This window comes from Gossypium hirsutum, chromosome A12 (assembly GCF_007990345.1).
Source record: "Gossypium hirsutum isolate 1008001.06 chromosome A12, Gossypium_hirsutum_v2.1, whole genome shotgun sequence".
Taxonomy (NCBI): Eukaryota; Viridiplantae; Streptophyta; class Magnoliopsida; order Malvales; family Malvaceae; genus Gossypium; species Gossypium hirsutum.
In genome coordinates, this window is record NC_053435.1 from 10,197,131 (window position 1) to 10,209,879 (window position 12,749).

Here is a 12,749-nt window from a genome sequence, read left to right on the forward strand (position 1 = left end):
TCTTCCTATGCCTCACTGCCTTTTGAATTATTTTATTAGATGCCTCACTGCCTTGTCTTTTGAATTATTTATGTTTATACAATACTCTTCAAGTTTTGCAAAGGTGATGAAATCTCCTGACATGATCCACAATAAATGTTTAGTAAGATACTCTACTTACCTTGAGGTCTTATAAGGGTTAATCCACATTAGGGCTTTGCTCTCTCATTACCAATTTACAATATAATTAAACTTTTTCAAGGGGGATAGTTTTTCTCATTTCATACCTTTCATAAGTCCATTTCCTTTAATTAGATTAATCTACATGATTCATTATTCATTTTCTCAATTCCATATAGCCTAGTGATTCAATGATAACTCATGTTTTGGAAGCATTATAGCAAGTCATTTTTAACCCTTAATTTATTTCATCTCATGTGTAGTTATGTTTTATAACCTATTAGAATTTCCATTCTTTTATGACATTCAGCCCTCAGTAAATAATAGTAGAAGGAAACTTGAATACTGATGTTCATCCAAACATCAAAGACCACCAAGTGCTAACCTCCACAGCACCGAGGGCATCGAAGCGTTGAGCCCGAAAGCTTTAGAAATTGCTCATGAATGCAAGGCCCAAAGGCTAACAGAAAGTGTACGTAATATGTGCGAAGCCCAAATGTAACAAAACTCATAAATATCATGAGGACCTCTGAAGGGGTTGTGTATGCCCCAGTGGTCCATATAGTATGCCCGACCAAGGGGTAACATATCAGAACTTCCAGTATCATCATATAACCCTAGAACTCCACATAACACTAATAAGTATAAAGCTCCTGGTCAAACAAAGTTCATGCCAAAACAAAACTCCAAGCCCATGAACACAACTCTATATCTAATCCATATTAGCATGCTATCGTAACTACTTTTCTAAGTTTCTATTGGCAAAGTTTAATTAACAAATCAATTTCATTTATAAGACAATCTTACACACATGCACCATTTCATACATTCATCATGACCCTTGTGCTTATACATTTCCACTTGATACATCTCAAGGTTGTATCCACATTTCATCTCATAAATAAACATTTATTGGACAATCATTCGCATTTTAATTTAAGAGTTCACACTCTTTTACTCTTATGTTCAATATGAGGTTTTTTAAACAATTAAATCATATTACGCTAATTTAACATAAGTTTAACATTTCTTAATATGAATTCATAAAAGCTCCACGAGCTACAAATCATTCCATTATTGCAATTTACCATTACACTTATATCCTATAAAATGTTCTATTTTTCAAATTCTTATTATTCAAAGTATTAATACCCTTTTTCACATTTTTACCCCAAAACATATAATGGTTCATTAAATATCATAACTTACTCTTACTTTACAAATTAATCAGCTTTTTTAAAATTATCATTTACCATGATTGAAATCAATTTATTACTCACTACTCATCAAAATACAATAAGACTCACAATCTACATTTTTGGTCCAAGATCATGGCATACTTATAATTGTTTCTATTTTCATTTGCACTAAACTATTTCATTTAATATTGATTATTAATATTTAATTCCATTTTAACATTTAGCCATTTAACCTCTAATAGTAATCAATTTTAATTCAAGCAATGTAAGGATGGATCCTTTAAAACTTACTTTCCTTAGAAGAGCAATATCACCAATTCCCTTTACACTCACTAGCCAAAAGCTTCACCATCCACTTATCAATTTCTTTTCCTTCATAATACATATCACACATAATACCCAAAAATCATGTTCATGTAGAAATCATAACAAGTAACCTTATATAATCATATTAAAGATGACAAAAATGTACTTTCTTACCTTATTCTTAACTTTCTCACACTAACTAAAGCTTTCTCTCTCTGATTCATGAAAACACTTTCTTCTAATGATGAATATGATGATAGAACTAGTCTACAAAGAATTAACAAGAAAACAACATGGGTAGTGCAGAAATATTTTTTTTTTCTTGTTGAATTTGAAAGAGAGAAGGAAGAGATGAGAAATAAATCTTTCTCTTTTTCCATAAAGGGGGATGGCGTAAAGGGAAAGAAAGATGAAGGCTTTCATCTTTTATTCCTTTCTCATATCCGTCGTTATTTCAACTCCTTCCATAAATCTTACTTGTGATCTACTAATTCTACTGTTATATTGTTCCTTTTAAGTAATGTGTTATATGTATGATATATTATCAGATCTGTCAATAAAAGATCAATTATCAGTATTCTTTTACAAATGATTTCTCTTACTATTATTATACTAATGCTACACTCCCCATGTAATCCTAGGCCATAAGAACCTATGGTAGTGCGGTTGACACAATTTTATTACCTTCCGTATGTCTCCCCTCATGCGTATGAGAGCAAGGCAAGCTATTTCCCATCATCAAATACTTGATCAAGATCATGTCTCATGGAAGGCTATTTTATAACCTCTCGTTCGACTTGAGGGGGCTTATTGTTATATCCCTCCGCCACCTGGACACATGTTAGCACTAGAAGTAGTATTGACCGCTTTGTTGACTTCATATGAAACTATGCCTTGCCTAACCACACGCTTTGCTTAAGGAAGCATCAACATCCTACACTCTTGATCGTTTGCTACTTTTAGAAATGGCCACCCACCCACCCACTTTTTAAGTTTGAATGCTCTTCAAGTGTGAACACTATTTCAAGGTTACGAAGATCATCTGAGCATAACAACCTCGTATTGATTGAATGAATAACAGAATAGGCCCCATGATATATGTCCTTCATGCATTAGACAAGGATAACTTTCTTCATAAAAACTTCCCACATCACACGAATAGACAAGGAACTTCTCCTATAAATACCCCAATCAACAATAAAGAAAGGATTGATTTCCAGCCCCCAAAATTACTCTGAGCAATTATCCTCTCAATCAATCTGTTCATTTTGGTGAATCGACTTCTAGAGCACAACATTGATCTCCTCCTTGTTCCTCGCTGTCATCCTCTCTTATTGTACACTGTATCAACAATTCCTGCACTAACCTTTAATCTCTTACCCTCAACTATAACGATAAAGCACATGGTTCATTTTTGGGCAACAATTATCTTTAAGTCCACTCAAATCGTTATAGCTTGCTTCACTAGTCTTTCCATTTGTGGATTTTACCATCCCAAGTCTGCCAATACGCATTGTTTATCTTTACTCACACAAGTCTAATGGTTCTTGTCACAATTCGTTTTACCATATATATACACTTAGTCGAAAGGGTCATCTACAACCAAATCAAAGTTTCCTCACTATCACTTGCACTATAGGTACCCGTTTTTTATCCTTCACTTTTCCACACTTACTCAAGCATTCTATTTCCAGCTCTTAAAAACCCTTGCTTCTAATGATGAAAATGATGGTGGAACTAAGTTTAGAAATTGATTTTCTACAAAATTTTAAGAAGAAAACAACTTGGGTAGTGAAGATTTTTTGTTGAATTAGAGAGAGAGAAGGAAGAGATGAGAAGAGAAATCTTTCTCTCCTTCATGGAGAGGGACGTAACGAAAGGAAAGAAAGATGAATGCTTTCATATTTTATTCCTTTCCCCCCCTTTTTTTTTTCATTTAATGGTCAAAAGGAAAGAAAGATGAATGCCCACAATATTCCATGTTTTAAAATTTTCTAAATTTATGGCCCAACACACGTAAAATAAATTCTAAAACTATCATTATAATACTCTTGGAAGGCCTAAAATATCTTTTAATGTATTCGCACTTTTAGTCCCTTTCACATGTCACTTCACTTTATAATTACTAAATGTGATATTTAACACATTATAACTTCACATAACACCACAGGGGTCCATAATGCTATCCAAATTTTACATTTTAATCCTTTTTGGCCAAAAATGAAGAATTTATAATTTAATCTCTGTAATTTTTATTTTATTTAATTTAGTCTTAACTTGCTTCTCTCGATAGAAATACATTTTCCATGTCGTCTTCATATCAATAAATCATTAACACTCCACTATTTCTCTAATTGGTCATTTTACACTTTGGTCATCACACTTTTTAAAATTTTTAATTTAATCCTTTTTCACATTTTCACATCCACGATCTTCATAAATATCCGACCACAACTCATTACAATTACTTTAAGACTCTCCTGATTGGTGTCAAAATTTCAGTGTAATGAGTCACGAAACAGTACCAGAAAATTGGGAACATGACAAGGATTGAGTGCACCAAGGAGTAGTGTTGTGTGTCAGAATAAATAGATCAAAAAGTCTTAATTTTGTGTTAGTATAAGTGGATGTAGTTTTAGGTTAAATGATAATATGTCAAAGGTTGTCGATTTATTGGTTGTAATAGATTGGATTAAAATCTTTCATTCAACCGTATGAAGAAAATCTTCTTTCCCTCATTGTTCGGAATTTAGTTGTTATCAGATAAAGTTATGATATTGTTTCTTTTTAATCATTTGTTAGACAGGCTCATTGACCCAATATTTACCCTATCCTTCAACATTTATTTTCCTATTAAAGACTGCAGTAGATTAAATATTGGAAATCGAATTCCACACCCCAAATTATTTCATCTAAATTTGAATTAGGAAAAACTTCGAATAATGTAAGCAGATAATGGATTTGAGTATCCATATAAGTAAAAGAGAATTCATATATCAAATGTTATCCGAAATAAACCAAAGCGAACTCAAACATTCAAGGATTCCTATTCAAAAGTTAGTATCCACATTCACAAAAAAAAAAAAAATCGGATAGAATAATTTCATACCATCCACTGTCATCCTATTTTTCACTCAAGAAGGCAGTCCACCTACTTCTATTCTTGGTGGTACGAACGACAAGGGCATATCAACAGCTAGCACATTTATGAACTTGAATTGGTTCGACTGTCCTTGAGATTCTGCAACCAAACGTATTTCTTTTCTTATTTAGCATCAGCCAATTCCATCTTGTTAAATATCTACTTTAGCATTTACATCACATACCAGACGTTTGAAAGATCTTGTTTGTGGTGTTTTCTTGGTCTTCTCCTGGTCTGGTTTGGCACAATTCAGAGCCTGCATGAAAAAATATACATTCAAACCAACAGTAATGCTGTCAAAGGCAAAATTCTCAAAACATATTAGCAAGAAAGCTAGCAGCAAAATGGATCTTATGGAACCACCATCAAACTGCACATGCTATTGACGCAATCATTATCAAGTAAAAGATGATACTACCTGAATAAGTGACTCCACACGCCGCCGCATCCGGCTGTGCATAAACCCTTCTGAGCACTGAGGAACAGAATGGCAATCATATAAATCAAATATCACACAAGTGCCTAATCATGCAGCATGCTGAAGTAAAAGACTACTATGCCAGTACCTTAAAAATGCACAAATGCATGATGCTCCTTTTGACTCCTGTTAATAAAACATTAAAATGATATAACCAGGTAGTGTAGATAGTTACCATGCAATTTGAAATATAAGAAAAAGCCATAACAGATTACAAAAAGAAATTGGTGATTATATTATACTATTATCCTTTTTAAAGTCACGTTCCCTTTTTCTTTTCGGGCATTGAAAACCACACTATTAGTAGTTTCATTAAAACAGAGTCCTACCCTTTTCACTCTTTCCGCCCTTCTCTTGACTTGGTATGTTCTATTAAGTTATATCTTCTGAATAGGAAAAATATACTCCAAATTAGTTCTCGATAGGCATGAGTTCAATCTTTTCCTTCATGCAATCCTTTCTACACTTTATTTCCTTGCATGCCATACATCCTACTTAATTTGTGCTTATACTGATATCAGTTGCCTAACACCATGTCCTCTACAAATTTGCTGATCTTATGAGTATTTATTTTAATATCAGTTAAATTGTGTGCCAGGAATAACCTCTCTAAAGACTGCATCATATCAGACATCCTCCTTAAATCCCATGATTGACATCATTATGTACTCTCCTTTCTTTTTGGACAACTGAGTGAAGACACTCAAGTTGCTCACTTCATATTCTCTCTAAAACTCCATCTCTACTGCTGCTTGTACTAAAATTTACATTCATAAGTCGGTTTAGACCAAGAGCAAAAAACCATACAGTTCTTGAGTTTCTCATCCAACAGGTGCTATTTCATCAGCAGAAAGCACATCTTCAGCAAATTCACCTATTACCAGTGCAAATATGAGTTTGAAATTGATCATTGGTATCAACCTATAACTATAGCAACATAATCAGTTGTACCTTGACGAGTCCCTTACACAGGATTAGAACTGGTACAAACATAGCAGTTAGCCAAGCAACTGTTACATTATAAGTATTAAGTTGAATCCACCAAAAAGTATGATTTCTATTTTCTTTTAAATTGCACCAATAATTTGTTATCAGACAACTTTTTGAAACAATTTTCTGTCTTTAACAGCCTTCTCAGGAACAAGCACTTTTCTCAACTCTCATATTTAACTGCAACCTATTTGAACATGTGTCTTCTTTTCTCTCACCTTTTTAAACATACACACACATATATCATTCTCCCTCCTTGTTCAATTGCACACAAAATCCCTAAAAAGAATTTCATACAGCATGTCAACTGTCTTCTTAACCTCTCTCTTTCCAATGTTGTACTTTGTACTTGTCCAGATTTCTTCATTTCTACGCCTATGTAACCTTATAGTACTTCCTTCACCACCAAGGTTCCCTATGCAGAGAGGCAACCCCTTAAATTCTTCCAAAATCTACTGCTTTCGGAAATGCAAATAGCCATATCAACCTAAAAATATTTGCAACCTCACCACCCAACTGCTTCATCCAACTGGTTTACTAGCAGCTATAGCAGACACTCAAATCAATCAACAAGGGAACAAATAAACACATGATTGATCACCTTTCTATTTGTCAAGGTACTAAAGAGGTGATACCTTTGCATCTAAGACAATATTATTCGCCAAATTAAATATTGGTAAAGAAAAAATGCCAATAGAAGATAACGGTGGTTTGGATGGAACATAAATGATCTTTGGATGTATCATTCATTCACTCTATAATATATCCTTTTGACAATAACAAAGTACAAAAACATATACAGTCAGCCCTCTCTATAACAACAGCCTGTTATAACAACATTTCGCTATAACATCCAAGTTCCTAAAAGAACCGATTTTTTATGTTTTATTTTAAAACTCTATAACAGCTTTTCACTTATAACAGCAACATCCATAGTTATGTGGTACGTTCTTTGTTAATAAGTCCTTTATAACAGCATATGGTCTAAACTTTTAAGTAAATTTCTAGTTATTTCATATAAAAAACTATTATTTATCATTTATTAAATGAAAATGATCGTAACTAAAATATTATTTCAATAAAATAATTAAACTTCACGCGAAGAAATCTATTAATCATTTTTTATTAAATGAAGAAAATATTCAATGAGTGGAATTAAAGATATCAACTCAAGAAACTATTAAGTTCCCTAATTAAATATTCTACTATAAATTTGGCATATAATAAACTTATAGATTGATTACTTGAATTTAGTAACTCATGATAAATTAATTAATTTAATTTGATAACTCGTATTGATTAATTTAACTTGTTAGATTTATGAACTTTATAATTAATCATGTGAAAGAATGTAAAATAAAAGATGCATAAAAGCAATAAGACATGCACTTGTTATACATCTTTTAATTTTGTTGATTTGATTCCTACTTTCTTTCTTTTTTGAACATAATTCTCACTTTCTTTATTTGATGGAAATTCACGATATGAATTCTATGGTAATCTTACGATGATTATCTCAACAGCCACCACTCTATAACAGACAAAATCTGGGCAAACAAATGGAGCTGTTATAGAGAGGGTTAACTGTACGAGTAAAAGAATACAAATAAAAATGAATGTTACATTCTTCTATTTATAAGAAGTAACTAACATTAATTTTTCAAAGTCAATTTAGAACCCAGACTAATGACTATTAAATGAACTTCTCAGTCATAAATATAACAATTAGGCTCTTGACTTAATTGTTTCTCAAATTTCAAAGCGCTAATGGAACAAAGAAAGTTAAACAAAATAAAACTAACCTTAACATGATAATTCACATATGCATGAAATGTTGATAAATTCCACACAGTACGGTCCAATTTTCTGCCTTCCACATGGCGTGGTAAAATAACTGCATTTATTACAAATAACAGAGTTTGTCATATTGGCAACAGAACTACAAGTGGAAAAAACAAAACTCTAATCTTCTGATATTACCAAAAGTTACAAAGCCTGCATTTGCTGATAATTCATCATCAGTTACTCCCTTCAGTTCCAGCGGTGGAGTTTTAGACCACAAACACGGAGGTGCATTACTCAGCCCAGCTGTACGCCTTGACTCCATGAATTCCTGAAAGATGAATTTGAGAGGGAAACAAGAAAAATAACCATAAGATCTGCATACAATAGTTGCACCCTCTTACCGTACCTGGAGAAAGGAGGTTGCCAAAACAGTGTCTATTGAGTCCTTGAATCTCATTGGAAACACCACAGTCACCTTCTCTGCCTGCTAAATTATAATTTTCTACCCAGTTAAACAAGAATGCATCCGTAGTCACTCATACATAAGGTAGACACATTTGCACCTTCAACCCATAACAATCAAACAATTAATTGTATAAAAGAAAAGAGAGAGACAGAACATCTGAAGCATAACAAATAAATCTAAACTGCAGGATAGATAATAAGAGAATGAAATATAACATGAACTTACAAATTTATGTCCATCATTAAAACTTAAATCAGGCTAGTCACTTGAAACAATACCTGAGGAACAAGGAAGAAGGACTCATTTGGCCGATGCACAAGGGCAACAAACTGATCTATATCAGGAGCAACAGTCCTTGAAGCAAGGTGTTTTAGGATTACTCTTAAAGGGGCCCCTAATACCACTTCTCTAACAGATGCAATCTTTACCAAAAGAGTATGTCGCTGATCTGCAGGATATAAAAGTTGAAACTGTCACACAAGAACAAGAATGACGCAGACCAAGTAAACAAGTATAAGCTAAACTCATTAGAGTTTTCCAGTGAAAGTCAGCCAAGATGGATATTTAAGCCCTCAATCCTAATTAACCACAAAACAAGCTAAATAATAGATAGAGATCACTTTCTGTTATCCTCCCCCAGCCACAAATTGAACGGCATACACCCATCCTTTCCTTTTGTAACAGAAAGGCCCAAATATATATTTTTTTAAATAATAATAAAATAAAATAACTCAAAATTTAATCTAGTAATGCTTGTAATTCATTTTTAACTACTGTCTTGTTCAACTTTAGCTATTCATTTGTAACCGCTGTCTTGTTCCTAAACTAGATGGGGCAATAAGCCCAGCCAGTGCAAGCAATAAGAGAACACTACACAATTTCAGTTTTTGGAGCACACTTTAAATGCAGTAAGCTGATTCTATTTGTTATAACACTGACCCCCTTGGTCACTGGTCAGATTATCATTATTTTCTATGACAAGCACCCTTTCTTATACGGGTATGATTTACGTTGCATATGCATCTGAAACTATCAGAGAACCATCCTATTTGACATGGAAGCTACTTAGTAGAAGCATGCTACAAAATATGATTGATCTCTTAATCTAACGCTACTATTGTGTTCTGGAAAAGAGTTGTGTGTTCATATATATACTTATAGCTATGAGTTCTCACCAAGGAATCTTCTACCTTTCAACTACAGGTATAACAGTACTTACTAAAATCCAAGCTTAAAACCAAGAGAATTAAGCACAGAAAAATTAAGAAAATATCTTATCAAATAATAAAGAACCTTAGACGCATTAATGTACTCTTATCAAATAATAAAGAACCTTAGACGCATTAATGTACTCCAAATACTAGTTCCTTAAGTCATTTTTAATCAAGAACAGGAATTTTCAACATGCTGATGCCAATACTTTGTCATATAACTGTGCAAGCTCATAATGACCTAAGAAAATGAACTTGTTCACCTTCATCTTGAGGAAGTTTGGACAAATTCAGTTTCAATGTCAGATTGAAGCCATCCCTTGGAGGATCAAGAATTTGCACAATTACACCATAAGATGCTTTAATAGCTTCTATGGCTCCAAATGGAAGTCCACCAACGAAAACAGTTTCCAGAGGTGGGGTAGGTAATGATAATGAAAGCAGTAGAATATGGGGATTCTTCATTGACACCTGCATACCATTTGCAAATTACATGAGCATAATATAATTACAGTGGCTTTCGTACCTTAACTATAAGTTCAGAGAGCCCAAAAGAGCAAAACGAAATACATGAGCATGAATAATTCATAATACAATCACTCAATTTCTTTTACATAGGTGTAACAACGAAAAAGCTTCTAAATCACCTGAACATGGTAACGAACATCATCAAACTCAACCCAGTGATGGTCTAGTTCAATACACTTTTCAAGACTGCAAAAGCGACATGAGAGAAATCAGCAAGCTGAGAAAGAAAGTGTAAACAATAAGCAGAAAAGGTCCAGGTAGCTTGAAATTTATTCATTTTTTACACCCTAAATAAATAAGAATGTTTGCACACTCAACACCAGGATGTATAATTGAAATACAAATATTAAAGCACAGCACAACATGGACAGCATGCTTGGCATAAAAGAGTAGGCATAGTTCCAACTTGGTCCACACCTCTAACATATAAAGTAGAGAATGTTAACACTACTTTCTTTAGGGGCTTGAGGGTTGTGAGAAGTGGAATCTAGAAAAACTGCATATTACTAAACCGTAAAACACAAAAAAACCCTAGAGCTTAAACGCATTTGAAAGTTCTAACCCTATCCAATTGTTCTTGATGATCTATTGTTAGTCTAAAAGTTAACAATCCTGTATACTGATCTTGTACACATATTACTCTAATTTAGATATTTATTATAGTTTTGAATGGGAGTTTGTATATTTCATGTTAATTACTATTAATACATATAAACTTAAAAAAGAAAAACACTAATTCTAGGAAAACTTAAGCTACAACATTTTAAAGAAGGGCTATATTTGATGATAGTATCGTCACTGGAGATGATACATCTCTGGCATACCAAAGCGTAGGGTAGGAGGTCAGGTATTTAAAAGTAACAGTACTAGTTAAAAAAAAAAATGAGACGAGCAACGCACTGCAAGCAACAATGGAAGATTGATGAGGAAGAGGAACCATCAAACTGATAGAGAAGGTTGTAAAGAATGAAAAAACAAATCTATGAATTAGAAATGTAGTTGGAATCCTTGACCTGACTCTGCTCGAATTCCCAACATGTCTTTCAAACATCAAATATATACAAGAACTAAGATGTAATTAAAGAAGTAAAATAAAAGAAATCAAATCAAATAATAAAAGCTTATATTTATCGGATTAAAAGAAATGAAATGAAAAAAGAAAAGAAAACGAAGGAAAAAGTACTTCTGTATTCGATTCAGCAAAGTCTGGAGAAGGAATCGTGAATGGGACTGTAAAAGTATCATCGATTTCTTTCTCCGTCGATCGAAAAGGATAAACAAGACCAAATTCGAACTATCTCTCCGGCTCCTTTCTTTTGGTGCCAATTATCGTTTAGAGCCGGGATCTGTTGCTTCTATTGCAGTGTTTTTACTTTGAAAGAGGCTTTTTCCGGACGGAGGATCAAATCACCCGTTAAAATACTTCTCTTAAAAGAATAAGTTAGAAATAAATTAAAGCGATAATCACATACTTGCTACTGAAATTTGGCAAATATTCTAATTTGGTACCTGAATTGTGAAAAAATTGATTTTGGTACTGAACTTTAACATTGTTTATCTATGTGGTACCTTTGGCTGAAGATGTTAATTTTTTACTTGCCAGGACCCGTAACCCAATCGTGTAAGTTATGTAAAAAAGTTTTTATTGAACAAGGGCCTAAGATCCAAATATCCCTTTAATTTTTTAATTTAATTAAATAATAAAATACCCCTTAAAATGTATTTTATAAATATTAAAGAAAATAAATTAAAAAATTTAACTTTTTTGTTTGTTTGTTTGTTTTGTTTCTTCTTTTTCTTGTCTTCCTTCTTCCGTGAAGAGAATTAGGCGTCGTTGCCATTATGCTACCGTCCAGCTTAAATTTTGACAGAAAGATTCGCTTCTTTCTCTTCTTTCTAATTTTCCGGTTAGCTTTGTTGAAAAGCACAGTTAAAATTTCACAATATTTAGAACTTTTAAAGCCCTGATCTGCAAATCTGGTCATTAAATCATCATGGAATTTTGACTGTGGCTTCTCCTTACCACTTCCTCAAGAACCAGAAACTTGAAATGGGCTTTGGTTTTGATCTGCTTGGATTGATGAGTTTTATTTGTGGTGTTAATTTTTTGGGCTTTGTGATGGTTTTGTGATGTTAATTTTTTGGGTTTTGTGTTCTAATGGATTGGTGAGTTTGAGTGAATAAGTTTAGTTGTCTTGGAATTGGAGGTTGCCAATTTGGTTTTGGTACTTGAGAATTGGCGATGTTCTTAGGTGATAGAAATGTTCTTAATAAAAAAAAAATTAAAATGACTATTTAAATTGATTTATTGCAAAAGGGTTGTTTACTTTTTTAAAAATTCATGAAATTAAGGTTTGAATTAGATGAAAAGAATGTGAATGATTAATTTAAAGAAAATTAAAAGAAGAATAAAGAAATCAATATGGTTTTTAAGTGGTAGAGAAACATATTTTCTGCTTTCTCCAAGACAATAAAGTTAATTTCA

At 32.9% G+C, this 12,749-nt stretch overlaps 1 protein-coding gene across 5 annotated transcripts; it reads right to left on the reverse strand.

The window, feature by feature from the left end:
- Positions 1-4,638: 4,638 nt before the first annotated feature.
- Positions 4,639-11,821, reverse strand: LOC107927415 (actin-related protein 2/3 complex subunit 2A). 5 transcript variants are annotated; one of them, XR_005906117.1, is made up of 11 exons: positions 11,448-11,821; positions 10,384-10,450; positions 10,000-10,207; positions 8,804-8,973; positions 8,466-8,543; positions 8,255-8,387; positions 8,077-8,168; positions 5,373-5,410; positions 5,225-5,281; positions 4,991-5,062; positions 4,739-4,905 (listed from the first exon to the last, which is right to left on the reverse strand). XR_005906117.1 is itself a non-coding variant. In XM_016858470.2 (10 exons), exons 1-10 carry the CDS (start codon positions 11,507-11,509, stop codon positions 4,870-4,872), a joined length of 975 nt encoding a protein of 324 aa, XP_016713959.2. In that variant the 5' UTR covers positions 11,510-11,821; the 3' UTR covers positions 4,639-4,869. The 5 variants fall into 5 exon arrangements, 3 of the variants coding, with proteins under 3 accessions (XP_016713959.2, XP_016713955.2, XP_040938620.1); XR_001692437.2 differs by having other exon boundaries at positions 8,466-8,546; positions 11,448-11,683; XM_016858470.2 differs by lacking the exon at positions 5,373-5,410 and having other exon boundaries at positions 4,639-4,905.
- Positions 11,822-12,749: the final 928 nt, after the last annotated feature.

Bases quoted from the DNA above. Each gene is read 5' to 3' on its own strand.
- LOC107927415 (XM_016858466.2), bottom strand. From the start codon at position 11,509: ATGATACTTTTACAGTCCCATTCACGATTCCTTCTCCAGACTTTGCTG. The intron at 10,451-11,447 runs GTACTTTTTCCT...TCGCTTTTGCAG, and splicing joins TTGCTGAATCGAATACAGAA to TCTTGAAAAGTGTATTGAAC. The intron at 8,388-8,465 runs GTACGGTAAGAG...TTCATCTTTCAG, and splicing joins TGGCAACCTCCTTTCTCCAG to GAATTCATGGAGTCAAGGCG.